This window comes from Chiloscyllium plagiosum, chromosome 30, assembly GCF_004010195.1.
Source record: "Chiloscyllium plagiosum isolate BGI_BamShark_2017 chromosome 30, ASM401019v2, whole genome shotgun sequence".
NCBI classification, from domain to species: domain Eukaryota; kingdom Metazoa; phylum Chordata; class Chondrichthyes; order Orectolobiformes; family Hemiscylliidae; genus Chiloscyllium; species Chiloscyllium plagiosum.
Genome location: NC_057739.1, coordinates 34046881 through 34062679, shown reverse-complemented (window position 1 = coordinate 34062679; position 15799 = coordinate 34046881). Strand labels below are relative to the sequence as shown.

Genomic DNA, 15799 nt, shown 5'->3' with positions numbered 1-15799 from the left:
CTGTTGCATTATGTTTAATTGAAAAGTTTCCATATCTATTCTAATGGATTTCTTATCCTTTTTACCATAGGGCTGTTTTTCATCTTGCCCTGCACTGACTCCTTTGTTAAAGTAGACATGAGAACCATTTCCTTTGACATTCCACCTCAAGAGGTATGATGTTTGAAATGTTCAGCGTTACACCTGGTACATTGGTGTTTCAGATTGAGCTGTCAGATGCTGCACCCTTTCCAGTACATTTATTAATGTGCCTTTTTGTTTAAATTTTATTTTTTGGCTAGATTCTCACCAAGGATTCTGTGACGGTCAGCGTCGATGGGGTTGTGTATTACCGTGTTCAGAATGCCATCCTCGCGGTTGCGAACATCACGAATGCAGACTCCGCTACCCGACTCTTGGCGCAGACCACGTTAAGAAATGTGCTCGGAACAAAAAATCTTGCTCAGATTCTGTCCGACCGTGAGGAAATTGCCCACAACATGCAGGTGTGCACCAGATCACCTTCCAATTCATGCCTTTTCTCACGCTGTCGTTCTCCCCCAAAAAGTGGACTTGTTCCAAAAAGACTTTGTAATGCTGCACAAACTTTCAACTTCCACAAAGCGTAAAACCTGAACAAGTTTTATTTCAGTGCGGTGTGTGGTGCTCTGAGGTTCCTCACTACACTTACAGTTACAGGCTGTGACATATTATTTTCGTGTCAAATCTGTAGCGTTGGAGGATTTGCAGTTTCCAGATCTGAGTGTAGTACGGTAGCAGAAGCTGGGTGACCTGTCTCCACTGAGCCTTTGCAGTGGCTGTCCCAAACTTTAGTGCACCCTCTGTAAGTGGGCCTCAATGTCAGCAGCTCTTTGTGTTACACATGTTGTGGAGTACATGCCTGTGCCATGCTATATATTCAGTTTGGGCTCATCGGCCTTATTTATGCTCCACTCAAGCCCCTTTCTCCATCTAACCTCATTTACGGTTGTCCTATTTCTTATTCCCATACGTTTTTGCAGATTTGGCTTCATTTCTGTGCATTTCTTTTGGATAAATGCACTGGGGGGGGGGGGCAGTTTAATCCCTTTCAGAGAGTCTCTTCAATGTGCAGTAAAGCCTCCTGTTAATCATTGTCCTCAATTGTGCTTGAAGGCAGTTATCAGTTCCAAGTACTGAGTAATGCCAAAGTGCAGATGCAGTTGTACCAAACAAGTAAGTACTTATAATGCAAGTGTTGGCTCATGCTTGTACATATCTGTACATCGAACAGGCTGGCTTGATGCTTGGGAAATAGTTCAATGTGTATTTGTTTCCAGCTGTGACCCACCATTTCAAGCCTTTGTTTTAAAGTTAAACTTCACTAGTTAAACTCATCACACAAGTCTTCAGTTCACAATCCATTCCCCCCCGCCCCCCACGATACCACCACAAATAAAAAAAATTACCTGCATGTAATTTACAGAATGTTTAGAGTTTAGAACTTGCTCCTGCCTTTGGAAATATATATCCAAATATGACCACTTCAGTAATACACCACACTGTGAAAGACTGGTCAATGTTATATGTCAGGGAGGCATTGAATGTTTTCAATTTGGAATTTTCAATAAGGGAGATGGATCAATAAAATAGTGGCAGTGATAAAAGGAGAAGGATGAAGTTTCCATTTAGTCCCTTGAACTTGCTCTGTATACTGCTGCAGATCACTTGATACACTTGCCTTGTTAAGCCATTGTGGATTGTTGGTAAAACCCATCCTTACCTGGTGCGGCCAACGTGAGACTCCAGACCTACACAAATGTGGCTGACCCATAACTGCCCTCTGGGGTGGGCTATAAATACAGGCCGATTTAGTGATGCCCTCTCATCCTATGAATGTCAAAATAATATAGTGCTCTCCAGGAGGTCTGTGCAATTGGAGCACCACTTCCTTAGTTTCCTTGGTTTCAAGTTCCAACAAGGTTAAGGCCAGCATTTACCCTCGAGTTAAAGGCCAGCATTTCATGAGCACTTTTTTTTTAAAATGACGTTTTGTATATGTGGTCTCATTTTTAGTGATTTGGGTACATGGTCATCTAGATCTCTCAGCTCCTAGCTTTCCACCATTTCACAAAAAAGATGTTAGCTCTCTTGATCCAACATCACATTGAACTGCATCTGCCATAGTTTTGCCCACTCACATTCTTTTGATTCCCATCCTAACTTGATGCAGATCCAATGTTACACATTCCCGCTCGCGCGCTCTTGCGCTCTCTCTCTCTCGTGTTCTCTCTCTCTCGTTCTCGCTCTCTCGTTCTCGCTCTCTCTCTCGTTCTCTCTCTCTCGTTCTCTCTCTCTCTCTCTCTCTCGTTCTCGCTCTCTCTCTCGTTCTCTCGTTCTCGCTCTCTCTCGTGCTCGCTCTCTCTCTCGTTCTCGCTCGCTCTCTCTCTCGTTCTCGCGCTCTCGTTCTCGCGCTCTCGTTCTCGCGCTCTCGTTCTCGCGCTCTCGTTCTCGCGCTCTCGTTCTCGCGCTCTCGTTCTCGCGCTCTCGTTCTCGCGCTCTCGTTCTCGCGCTCTCGTTCTCGCGCTCTCGTTCTCGCGCTCTCGTTCTCGCGCTCTCGTTCTCGCGCTCTCGTTCTCGCGCTCTCGTTCTCGCGCTCTCGTTCTCGCGCTCTCGTTCTCGCGCTCTCGTTCTCGCGCTCTCGTTCTCGCGCTCTCGTTCTCGCGCTCTCGTTCTCGCGCTCTCGTTCTCGCGCTCTCGTTCTCGCGCTCTCGTTCTCGCGCTCTCGTTCTCGCGCTCTCGTTCTCGCGCTCTCGTTCTCGCGCTCTCGTTCTCGCGCTCTCGTTCTCGCGCTCTCGTTCTCGCGCTCTCGTTCTCGCGCTCTCGTTCTCGCGCTCTCGTTCTCGCGCTCTCGTTCTCGCGCTCTCGTTCTCGCGCTCTCGTTCTCGCGCTCTCGTTCTCGCGCTCTCGTTCTCGCGCTCTCGTTCTCGCGCTCTCGTTCTCGCGCTCTCGTTCTCGCGCTCTCGTTCTCGCGCTCTCGTTCTCGCGCTCTCGTTCTCGCGCTCTCGTTCTCGCGCTCTCGTTCTCGCGCTCTCGTTCTCGCGCTCTCGTTCTCGCGCTCTCGTTCTCGCGCTCTCGTTCTCGCGCTCTCGTTCTCGCGCTCTCGTTCTCGCGCTCTCGTTCTCGCGCTCTCGTTCTCGCGCTCTCGTTCTCGCGCTCTCGTTCTCGCGCTCTCGTTCTCGCGCTCTCGTTCTCGCGCTCTCGTTCTCGCGCTCTCGTTCTCGCGCTCTCGTTCTCGCGCTCTCGTTCTCGCGCTCTCGTTCTCGCGCTCTCGTTCTCGCGCTCTCGTTCTCGCGCTCTCGTTCTCGCGCTCTCGTTCTCGCGCTCTCGTTCTCGCGCTCTCGTTCTCGCGCTCTCGTTCTCGCGCTCTCGTTCTCGCGCTCTCGTTCTCGCGCTCTCGTTCTCGCGCTCTCGTTCTCGCGCTCTCGTTCTCGCGCTCTCGTTCTCGCGCTCTCGTTCTCGCGCTCTCGTTCTCGCGCTCTCGTTCTCGCGCTCTCGTTCTCGCGCTCTCGTTCTCGCGCTCTCGTTCTCGCGCTCTCGTTCTCGCGCTCTCGTTCTCGCGCTCTCGTTCTCGCGCTCTCGTTCTCGCGCTCTCGTTCTCGCGCTCTCGTTCTCGCGCTCTCGTTCTCGCGCTCTCGTTCTCGCGCTCTCGTTCTCGCGCTCTCGTTCTCGCGCTCTCGTTCTCGCGCTCTCGTTCTCGCGCTCTCGTTCTCGCGCTCTCGTTCTCGCGCTCTCGTTCTCGCGCTCTCGTTCTCGCGCTCTCGTTCTCGCGCTCTCGTTCTCGCGCTCTCGTTCTCGCGCTCTCGTTCTCGCGCTCTCGTTCTCGCGCTCTCGTTCTCGCGCTCTCGTTCTCGCGCTCTCGTTCTCGCGCTCTCGTTCTCGCGCTCTCGTTCTCGCGCTCTCGTTCTCGCGCTCTCGTTCTCGCGCTCTCGTTCTCGCGCTCTCGTTCTCGCGCTCTCGTTCTCGCGCTCTCGTTCTCGCGCTCTCGTTCTCGCGCTCTCGTTCTCGCGCTCTCGTTCTCGCGCTCTCGTTCTCGCGCTCTCGTTCTCGCGCTCTCGTTCTCGCGCTCTCGTTCTCGCGCTCTCGTTCTCGCGCTCTCGTTCTCGCGCTCTCGTTCTCGCGCTCTCGTTCTCGCGCTCTCGTTCTCGCGCTCTCGTTCTCGCGCTCTCGTTCTCGCGCTCTCGTTCTCGCGCTCTCGTTCTCGCGCTCTCGTTCTCGCGCTCTCGTTCTCGCGCTCTCGTTCTCGCGCTCTCGTTCTCGCGCTCTCGTTCTCGCGCTCTCGTTCTCGCGCTCTCGTTCTCGCGCTCTCGTTCTCGCGCTCTCGTTCTCGCGCTCTCGTTCTCGCGCTCTCGTTCTCGCGCTCTCGTTCTCGCGCTCTCGTTCTCGCGCTCTCGTTCTCGCGCTCTCGTTCTCGCGCTCTCGTTCTCGCGCTCTCGTTCTCGCGCTCTCGTTCTCGCGCTCTCGTTCTCGCGCTCTCGTTCTCGCGCTCTCGTTCTCGCGCTCTCGTTCTCGCGCTCTCGTTCTCGCGCTCTCGTTCTCGCGCTCTCGTTCTCGCGCTCTCGTTCTCGCGCTCTCGTTCTCGCGCTCTCGTTCTCGCGCTCTCGTTCTCGCGCTCTCGTTCTCGCGCTCTCGTTCTCGCGCTCTCGTTCTCGCGCTCTCGTTCTCGCGCTCTCGTTCTCGCGCTCTCGTTCTCGCGCTCTCGTTCTCGCGCTCTCGTTCTCGCGCTCTCGTTCTCGCGCTCTCGTTCTCGCGCTCTCGTTCTCGCGCTCTCGTTCTCGCGCTCTCGTTCTCGCGCTCTCGTTCTCGCGCTCTCGTTCTCGCGCTCTCGTTCTCGCGCTCTCGTTCTCGCGCTCTCGTTCTCGCGCTCTCGTTCTCGCGCTCTCGTTCTCGCGCTCTCGTTCTCGCGCTCTCGTTCTCGCGCTCTCGTTCTCGCGCTCTCGTTCTCGCGCTCTCGTTCTCGCGCTCTCGTTCTCGCGCTCTCGTTCTCGCGCTCTCGTTCTCGCGCTCTCGTTCTCGCGCTCTCGTTCTCGCGCTCTCGTTCTCGCGCTCTCGTTCTCGCGCTCTCGTTCTCGCGCTCTCGTTCTCGCGCTCTCGTTCTCGCGCTCTCGTTCTCGCGCTCTCGTTCTCGCGCTCTCGTTCTCGCGCTCTCGTTCTCGCGCTCTCGTTCTCGCGCTCTCGTTCTCGCGCTCTCGTTCTCGCGCTCTCGTTCTCGCGCTCTCGTTCTCGCGCTCTCGTTCTCGCGCTCTCGTTCTCGCGCTCTCGTTCTCGCGCTCTCGTTCTCGCGCTCTCGTTCTCGCGCTCTCGTTCTCGCGCTCTCGTTCTCGCGCTCTCGTTCTCGCGCTCTCGTTCTCGCGCTCTCGTTCTCGCGCTCTCGTTCTCGCGCTCTCGTTCTCGCGCTCTCGTTCTCGCGCTCTCGTTCTCGCGCTCTCGTTCTCGCGCTCTCGTTCTCGCGCTCTCGTTCTCGCGCTCTCGTTCTCGCGCTCTCGTTCTCGCGCTCTCGTTCTCGCGCTCTCGTTCTCGCGCTCTCGTTCTCGCGCTCTCGTTCTCGCGCTCTCGTTCTCGCGCTCTCGTTCTCGCGCTCTCGTTCTCGCGCTCTCGTTCTCGCGCTCTCGTTCTCGCGCTCTCGTTCTCGCGCTCTCGTTCTCGCGCTCTCGTTCTCGCGCTCTCGTTCTCGCGCTCTCGTTCTCGCGCTCTCGTTCTCGCGCTCTCGTTCTCGCGCTCTCGTTCTCGCGCTCTCGTTCTCGCGCTCTCGTTCTCGCGCTCTCGTTCTCGCGCTCTCGTTCTCGCGCTCTCGTTCTCGCGCTCTCGTTCTCGCGCTCTCGTTCTCGCGCTCTCGTTCTCGCGCTCTCGTTCTCGCGCTCTCGTTCTCGCGCTCTCGTTCTCGCGCTCTCGTTCTCGCGCTCTCGTTCTCGCGCTCTCGTTCTCGCGCTCTCGTTCTCGCGCTCTCGTTCTCGCGCTCTCGTTCTCGCGCTCTCGTTCTCGCGCTCTCGTTCTCGCGCTCTCGTTCTCGCGCTCTCGTTCTCGCGCTCTCGTTCTCGCGCTCTCGTTCTCGCGCTCTCGTTCTCGCGCTCTCGTTCTCGCGCTCTCGTTCTCGCGCTCTCGTTCTCGCGCTCTCGTTCTCGCGCTCTCGTTCTCGCGCTCTCGTTCTCGCGCTCTCGTTCTCGCGCTCTCGTTCTCGCGCTCTCGTTCTCGCGCTCTCGTTCTCGCGCTCTCGTTCTCGCGCTCTCGTTCTCGCGCTCTCGTTCTCGCGCTCTCGTTCTCGCGCTCTCGTTCTCGCGCTCTCGTTCTCGCGCTCTCGTTCTCGCGCTCTCGTTCTCGCGCTCTCGTTCTCGCGCTCTCGTTCTCGCGCTCTCGTTCTCGCGCTCTCGTTCTCGCGCTCTCGTTCTCGCGCTCTCGTTCTCGCGCTCTCGTTCTCGCGCTCTCGTTCTCGCGCTCTCGTTCTCGCGCTCTCGTTCTCGCGCTCTCGTTCTCGCGCTCTCGTTCTCGCGCTCTCGTTCTCGCGCTCTCGTTCTCGCGCTCTCGTTCTCGCGCTCTCGTTCTCGCGCTCTCGTTCTCGCGCTCTCGTTCTCGCGCTCTCGTTCTCGCGCTCTCGTTCTCGCGCTCTCGTTCTCGCGCTCTCGTTCTCGCGCTCTCGTTCTCGCGCTCTCGTTCTCGCGCTCTCGTTCTCGCGCTCTCGTTCTCGCGCTCTCGTTCTCGCGCTCTCGTTCTCGCGCTCTCGTTCTCGCGCTCTCGTTCTCGCGCTCTCGTTCTCGCGCTCTCGTTCTCGCGCTCTCGTTCTCGCGCTCTCGTTCTCGCGCTCTCGTTCTCGCGCTCTCGTTCTCGCGCTCTCGTTCTCGCGCTCTCGTTCTCGCGCTCTCGTTCTCGCGCTCTCGTTCTCGCGCTCTCGTTCTCGCGCTCTCGTTCTCGCGCTCTCGTTCTCGCGCTCTCGTTCTCGCGCTCTCGTTCTCGCGCTCTCGTTCTCGCGCTCTCGTTCTCGCGCTCTCGTTCTCGCGCTCTCGTTCTCGCGCTCTCGTTCTCGCGCTCTCGTTCTCGCGCTCTCGTTCTCGCGCTCTCGTTCTCGCGCTCTCGTTCTCGCGCTCTCGTTCTCGCGCTCTCGTTCTCGCGCTCTCGTTCTCGCGCTCTCGTTCTCGCGCTCTCGTTCTCGCGCTCTCGTTCTCGCGCTCTCGTTCTCGCGCTCTCGTTCTCGCGCTCTCGTTCTCGCGCTCTCGTTCTCGCGCTCTCGTTCTCGCGCTCTCGTTCTCGCGCTCTCGTTCTCGCGCTCTCGTTCTCGCGCTCTCGTTCTCGCGCTCTCGTTCTCGCGCTCTCGTTCTCGCGCTCTCGTTCTCGCGCTCTCGTTCTCGCGCTCTCGTTCTCGCGCTCTCGTTCTCGCGCTCTCGTTCTCGCGCTCTCGTTCTCGCGCTCTCGTTCTCGCGCTCTCGTTCTCGCGCTCTCGTTCTCGCGCTCTCGTTCTCGCGCTCTCGTTCTCGCGCTCTCGTTCTCGCGCTCTCGTTCTCGCGCTCTCGTTCTCGCGCTCTCGTTCTCGCGCTCTCGTTCTCGCGCTCTCGTTCTCGCGCTCTCGTTCTCGCGCTCTCGTTCTCGCGCTCTCGTTCTCGCGCTCTCGTTCTCGCGCTCTCGTTCTCGCGCTCTCGTTCTCGCGCTCTCGTTCTCGCGCTCTCGTTCTCGCGCTCTCGTTCTCGCGCTCTCGTTCTCGCGCTCTCGTTCTCGCGCTCTCGTTCTCGCGCTCTCGTTCTCGCGCTCTCGTTCTCGCGCTCTCGTTCTCGCGCTCTCGTTCTCGCGCTCTCGTTCTCGCGCTCTCGTTCTCGCGCTCTCGTTCTCGCGCTCTCGTTCTCGCGCTCTCGTTCTCGCGCTCTCGTTCTCGCGCTCTCGTTCTCGCGCTCTCGTTCTCGCGCTCTCGTTCTCGCGCTCTCGTTCTCGCGCTCTCGTTCTCGCGCTCTCGTTCTCGCGCTCTCGTTCTCGCGCTCTCGTTCTCGCGCTCTCGTTCTCGCGCTCTCGTTCTCGCGCTCTCGTTCTCGCGCTCTCGTTCTCGCGCTCTCGTTCTCGCGCTCTCGTTCTCGCGCTCTCGTTCTCGCGCTCTCGTTCTCGCGCTCTCGTTCTCGCGCTCTCGTTCTCGCGCTCTCGTTCTCGCGCTCTCGTTCTCGCGCTCTCGTTCTCGCGCTCTCGTTCTCGCGCTCTCGTTCTCGCGCTCTCGTTCTCGCGCTCTCGTTCTCGCGCTCTCGTTCTCGCGCTCTCGTTCTCGCGCTCTCGTTCTCGCGCTCTCGTTCTCGCGCTCTCGTTCTCGCGCTCTCGTTCTCGCGCTCTCGTTCTCGCGCTCTCGTTCTCGCGCTCTCGTTCTCGCGCTCTCGTTCTCGCGCTCTCGTTCTCGCGCTCTCGTTCTCGCGCTCTCGTTCTCGCGCTCTCGTTCTCGCGCTCTCGTTCTCGCGCTCTCGTTCTCGCGCTCTCGTTCTCGCGCTCTCGTTCTCGCGCTCTCGTTCTCGCGCTCTCGTTCTCGCGCTCTCGTTCTCGCGCTCTCGTTCTCGCGCTCTCGTTCTCGCGCTCTCGTTCTCGCGCTCTCGTTCTCGCGCTCTTAACAAATTTGCTGTAAAGCTGAAACACTGCTCCTGTAAGAATACAACCATGTGATTTCACCTTCCAGCTGGCAGCTACATCGGTACTTCCTGCAGTGGAAGACCCTTCATCCATGCCATTAACAAATTTGCTGTAAAGCTGAAACACTGCTCCTGTAAGAATACAACCATGTGATTTCACCTTCCAGCTGGCAGCGACATAGGTACTTCCTGCAGTGGAAGACTTTTATTCAGAAGTTTTGTCATATAGTTTGACTCTGATCATTGAACTTGTAGGACTTTATTGGTTACGAATAGAGTATTTTGAGGTTGGGCCTGCCATTTGTATTGTGCAAGCAGCCTTCAGAATCTTCGTGATAGATCAGTTGCATTCTCCAAAGAAGCTGGTGTATTTTCCATTGCCTCATCACTTTTCTTTTATTCACAGCTTCATTTATCCTCCCTTTATTTTTGTTGGCTTTCATTCACTTCTGTGAGTCTATTAGCATTTGTTTTTCTTTCCTTCAAAACTTGTAAATAATACAGCCAGCAATTGGCATTAGGGAAGACTGACCAATGCTCAGGATTCTTTGGCCTGTGTTTAGGTAAAGGAACTACACTCCAACAGTAACCTTTAGATGAGGAGATCTTGCTTTTTCCTGCTGTCTTCCTTTATATCCCCATCATATCAAATGTGTTTCCAGACAATGCATGGGTGATTCTTTCACACACCGCCTTCATGTGTAATTTATACTTCACTCAAGTTGATTTATTTTATACTTTTTTCTTCTCCCTTGATGTGCCTAATCAGGAAGAACGTGGTGATATTTTTGGAAACCTGCATCTTTTTTTTTTTGAAGGGGAGCAATGGGGTGAGTGAAGGTTTGGTCCTTATGTATCAGGAGACTCACTTTCCCTTGTAACTAATTTTCTCAGACGACACTTGATGTTGCAACGGATGAATGGGGCATTAAGGTTGAGCGTGTGGAGATCAAAGATGTGAAGCTGCCAGTCCAACTGCAGAGAGCCATGGCAGCTGAGGCTGAAGCATCGAGGGAGGCCAGAGCCAAGGTAAGTGTACGAGAGCAAATGGACCAAAGTGGCAAAATACCGCGGGTTTTTATTTTAATTTTTAACTTGGCTCCTTTTGTTTTAAATGAGCCCTCTTCATTTGGTGAGGTCACGTCCACTTTCATCAAACACCCTTTCCAAACTAGCGTAGCTTCGAAACCAATTTCCCATCTTATTTCTCCCACTAATACAAATAGGTGAAGTAAAGGTTGGATTGTCCATGGGCGCTGACACTGACCAGCGTCGAACCAGAACTGACCCAACCTTTCCACCTAAATGCTGAGATGTAATTAGTTGCATCATGGATTGTTGCAGTAAACCTTTCTCTTGCTATAAATGCTGCTGCATAACACATACTGTATTTGGATGTCCAGTTGTCTGCATGCGATCAGCAAATCTATTTTGACGGTGATGCTTTAACACCAAGGTTACTTGATAGGACTATCATATATCTGTATTGACTTGGGCTATCTCCAGTCTATATTAGCTGATCTGTTGTTGTCCCATATCATTAGTGGTGTGGAGTCAATGCTGATGTTTTGATTTGTTAAAATGCTTGCCTTCTCTTGCTGCCTTTGGAGTTGGATGAGATCTTAGTCAGTCACTGGTGTAACTTTGTTCAGGGCTAATAGATCCTGGAACTGTCGATGTTTTGCACAAAACGTTGTGCTGGCTTGGCAGAACTAAACACTCTACAGTAGTTCATCACCAAAGTGGACCTTAACAAGGATCCAGTCTCAAAATTCTAAACGTTTGTATTATAAATTATTTGCTCAAAGGAGTTGTTTCACAATAGATTACGTGCAGAATAGAAAAAGCAATGGTAAATAATTAAATATTGGTTTGATGGAAAAAGATTACGATAAGTGGTTAGCACTGCTGCCTCTCAGGGCCAGGGACCTGGATTCAATTCCAGCCTCGGGCGACTGTCTGTGTGGAGTTTGCACATTCTCCCCGTGTCTGCGTGGGTTTCCTCCAGGTTCTGCGGTTTCCTCCGGGTTCTGCGGTTTCCTCCCACAGTCCAAAGATGTGCAGATCAGGTGAATTGGCCATGCTAAATTGCCCATAGTGTTAGGTGCATTAGTCAGAGGAAAATGGGCCTGGGTGGGTTACTCTTCAGAGGGTCTGTGTGGACTTGTTGGGCCGAAGGGCCTGTTTCTACACTGTAGGGAATCTAATCTAATCTAATCTAAAATACAGAAAGCACCAATTTGTCCCATGATGGTGTCCTTGGTGAAAAATAGCCTGTTGTATCTAATGCAAGTATCCAACTCTTGGTCTTGTAGATCACGGCACATAACAGGCACATCCAAGGGGACAGTAAATGCAGTAGGGGTTACTGCATCAACTGCCCTTTTCAAGGAGTGATTCCCTCATTCTCCCTCCCTCTGCGTGGAAAAACAATTACTCCTCAATTCCCCGATACACCTTTAAATCTCTGCTCTGTGGTTATTGACACTTTGCCAGTAGAAATTGGTTCAGTCTTTCCACCCTTTTATGCCCCTCATCAAGTTGTAACCGGATGTAAATCTCCCCTCTGCTTTTATTGCCAAAGGAAAGAACCCCAGCCTTTCCATTCTTTCCTCCTTCAGTTGAATTCTCCTCTTCTGGCAACATCCTCATCAACGTCTTGTACCCGCTCTGTGATGGTTTCCTTCCTGTCCTGCACTGATGAGGACTGGGCATAATACTGTAACTGGGATGGTCGAACTAGTGTCTTGTACATATCTGGCATGGCCTGCAGGCTGTATACTGTAGGCCCTGGCTTATAAAGGGGCGTATCCCATAGTTGCTTTGACCTGTTCCCCTTTGTGGATCTGTAAACATGCACATCAAGCTCCCTCTATTCCACTTCCATTCTCAATCCTGTTATTTGTTGTGCGTTCCCTTACCTTACTTTGACGCCCAGACACACTGTTTCACGAGGTGGCCGGAGGGGTGTGGGCAGTGACAAAGTGGTAGTGTCACTGGCCTAGCTATCCGGAACCCCAACCTAATGGGGATTGGGATTCAAATCTCACCGCAACAGATCTGGAAAGCTGGTCCAATGAAAACATGTGACCAATGCTGATTGCCCTTAAATAACCATCGAGTTCACTAGCAATCCTTTAGGGAAGGAAATCCTCTGTCATCACTTGGTCTGGCCTACGGGTGACTTCAGACCCACAGCACTGTGGCTAACTCTTAACTGCCCGCTGGGCAATTAGGGATGAGCAGTAAATGTTGTCCATAACCCAGGAACAAATTATGGAAAACCACTTGTCCAGATTGTTTTCAATTTGCTATTTTTTCTGTCCACCAATCCAGTGCATCGCCCAGCCAAGTCTGTAACTTCCTTCCACCTTATCAACCACATGGCATCGTATGTAAACTTCTTAATCACGTCCCCCTGCGTTCAACCTGGGGTTGATTATAACCTGGGGTTTAGAAGAATGAGGAGGGTATCTCCTAGAAACTCTTGAAACTAAAGGGATCGAAGAGAATGCGGAGAAGGTGGGAACAGGGGACTGAGTTGGATGATCAGCCATGATCATATTGAATGGGCCAAATGGACTACTCCTGCTCCTGCTACTTATGTTTGTGTATACTACAAATAACAAGAACTATTGTGTGAACCCTTCACTTGTAATCTTTTCTAGGTTTGATATCACAGACATGAAAAATTTGAGTTTCTGGTTTCCACTTATGCATTTGATAGATTATATTTTAACTCCTGAAGTGCAATTAATTGGGGCTTTGACGTAAAGACAGCAAATTAAACCCAGTTAATAAGCTGTCTCTGAACTAGGGAGGCATGTGCCTTTAGATGTGGTGTTTACGATTAGTGAAGATGTCTGTACTTGCTCTAGTGTCTTGCAGGATATAAATAGATAGCCACAAACACCAACTTGCAGTCTAAATAAAACACCAAAAGTACTAGATGAGAAAAGACAAAGATCCAGTGAAATCACATGCTGCTGCACCATCCGGTAATGAGTGGTTGCCCAATCACAGCAGTCGATCTGTATCGATGTGAATCTGCAGCTGACCCAGATACGACATGAGAAAACCTCAGCTGGTAAAGCACTTGGAGAACAAATGGTCCTGAGGCACCTGTAGCTGCTTCACTTGGCATATGTCATGTCTCAAACCGGAGTAGTTGTAAAATCACTGGATTACTAATCCAGACCTAAGGGTTCACAGGTTCAAATCCTGCTGGAGCAGGCAGTGAAATTTAAATTCAGTAAACATCTGGCTGAACGGTGGCAAGGTAACCACTGTCAATTTATTGTTTTAAAACTCATCCGATTCACTCATCTCCTTTAGGGAAGGAAACTGCCATCCTTGAGGAGAAAGTGAGGACTGCAAATGCTGGAGATCAGAGCTGAAAATGTGTTGCTGGAAAAGCGCAGCAGGTCAGGCAGCATCCAAGGAGCAGGAGAATCGACATTTCGGGCATGAGCCCTTCTTCAGGAACCCTGAAGAAGGGCTCATGCCCGAAACGTCGATTCTCCTGCTCCTTGGATGCTGCCTGACCTGCTGCGCTTTTCCAGCAACACATTTTCAAACTGCCATCCTTACCTGGTATGTGTGATTCCAGAACAACAGCAATGTGGTAGACTCTCTACTGCCCCCGGAGAACTGGGGATGGATAATAAACACTGGTCTAGCCAGTGACACCCACATCCCATTAAAGGAATTTTAGAACATCTCAATTATTTTTAATTCCAAAAATGTTTTGGATGCTGAAAGTGGTAGGAGAAGGAGGTGGGGAAGTGAGCAAAGGCATGACTGCCAAGGAGATTTCACACACTCTGAATCTGGAATGCGTATGAACCATAGGTCCTACAGGAGCATTTCATGACAAAGTACAAAGGTTGTGAGTTCAAGTTCCAGTCCAGAGGTGTGTGTGCACAAAACTAACGTGACCCTCCAAGCAGTGTGGATGGAGTGCAACACTGTTGGAGTTGCCATTAAACCCAGAACCCCCTGTCCCCTCAATCTACTCAAGTAGATGTAAACCATCCTATGGCACTGTTTTGAAGCTGAGGGAAGTTACCCTAGAGTCTTGGACAATAATTATACATCAGTCAACATTGCAATGCAGGTTAGCACACTGCTGATTGTGGGAGTCTGCTTTGCATAAATGGGTGCTGTGTTTTCTCCAGTAAAACTGTGCCTGAGCTTTACAAGTACGTAACTGACAGCACTGAGAGATATTACGGTGGTGAATAACATGATAGAAATGTGAGGATTTTTTTTTGGTAACTAGGAGAAAAAATGTGTCTGTCAATCACGTGAGGAGCATTTTGACTCCAGAATGGAGAACCAGGAATTTTTAAACCCTATAAATGGAGGAAATGTTGCAGTGTTTGGTTTTGATGTGTCAGAACTTTCAGCGTCTGAGGCATTTGATGTAACGGGGGAATGGGGTGACAAGTGTATTTCCTGCACTTTCTTGTATCTTTGATACATCTTAATCCAGTGTTATGTTTTTACCATTGGAGCTATTGTATGCAGACAGACAGCATACCTCTCTCACACATTTATCAAACTTTCCTCTAAATGTCATTTAGAGGGCTGCATATTTTCTCCAGTGTTTCAATGTTAGGATGATCCTTATGAAGCTTTTCATTGTATTTGGTGGCTTCTCAAATGAACCAACTGCATTTTGGTCGATGACAGGCCAGGGACTCAACAGGAGCAAGAAACCTCCACAAAGTGCTTCCACTAGCCTCTTGAGTCTCCTGTGCATCTGAGTAGAGCATTTGCTTCAGGTGGTGTAATATTGAGATAGGACAGCACACTGTCCATCTGCTGGACTGATAACTGATTTATTAGTGGGATGTGAAGCTGCAACTAAGTTAGTACTAACTGAGCCACAGCTAAGATCATATCAAATTCAGTGCAGAAATTCGCCAAAGATCCTTAGAGAGCACCTTGCAAACTCACGGCCACTTCTGTCCAGAAAGACATGGGCAGCAAGTACATGGGGACACCACCTCCTGCAAGTTCCCCACCCAGCCACTCACCATCCTGACTTGGAAATATATTGCCGTTTCTTCACTCTCGCTGGGTCAAACTCCTGGAATTCCCTCTCTAAGGGCATTGCTGGTCAACCTACAGCAGGTGGACTGCAGTGGTTCAAGAAGGCAGCTCGCCACCACCTTCTCAAGGGCAGCTAGAAACGGGCAATAAATGCTGGGCCCAGCCTCGTGTTAACAAAAACCTCTTTGGTGTCAGGCATATGAATGACCTGTCCTCAGTTGTGCCTCCTTGCCATTGCTCCATCACCATGCCCTCCCCCTTCACTGTGCAACTCAGGAAGTCCAGAGGCATATGGGCTAGTGCTGGGGCTGTGTCTGTTTTCCATTCATCCCCTCCCTTCGCTGCCACCCCATTCAGGTTCCAGCCACCTTCAGCAGCCTCTCCACGGGCAGGAGGGAGGAGGAGGAGGCTCCCATCCCACCTGCCTCACCTTGCACCTCACTGTGTCTGCCATGCTGGGCATCGTCTGTGCTTATACTGCTGGCAGCTCTGCTGCGTGGTATGTGCCAACTTCCCCTGTGGGTGTGTGATGGGATCATCCTGCGTTGTGGGTAACCGCTCTGTTCCAGTCCCTGGATCTGGTATAACTCCTGAAGTCACCATGGCCAGGCCTTGCCCAGTGATTTGAGATAGGCCCTGGAGAATTGGACTATAGGAGGAATAGGGGTCACCATTGCCCACAACACATGACTCCAGTCTCAGGGTTGTATACTCAATCAGTCCTGCCATGTCCAACTCCTGGAGAAACCTGCAGCCCTCCATACTTCCCTTTAGAATAAAGACATGGGGCAGACTGTTCAATCTTGTGTCATGTATACCCTGTCAATTCTTTAGTGTGTCATTCTGTACCGTTTCAATGTCTCCATACACTTTTAGGATAAAATGAAGGCCAAATGAAAGCCATTCATGATACTCTGTATGGTCTTATCGATGTTTAACGCCACATCTCTACATTTCAGTTCTATCCACTGGCAATGAAGTCAGTGTTAGGTTTTATATCCTGAGGCCCTGTTCACCATTGTCACTTCTTCAGTCATTCTGTATCTGCACCAACCCGACCCCATCCTTTCCCAAAGAGATGCAACTTCATCTTGAAGTTTATTGTTCATTGGCCGTCCCCATGATCATTATCTCCCCTC

At 52.1% G+C, this 15799-nt stretch overlaps 1 protein-coding gene across 1 annotated transcript in view; it reads left to right on the top strand.

Moving 5' to 3' along the window:
* Positions 1-15799, top strand: part of stom (stomatin) — a 53861-nt gene that overhangs the window by 34758 nt on the left and 3304 nt on the right. The window contains exons 4-6 of the mRNA XM_043720306.1: positions 71-153; positions 282-485; positions 9498-9632. Of these exons, the coding sequence (XP_043576241.1) occupies positions 71-153; positions 282-485; positions 9498-9632 (422 nt within the window). The remainder of the gene's footprint in view (positions 1-70; positions 154-281; positions 486-9497; positions 9633-15799) is intronic.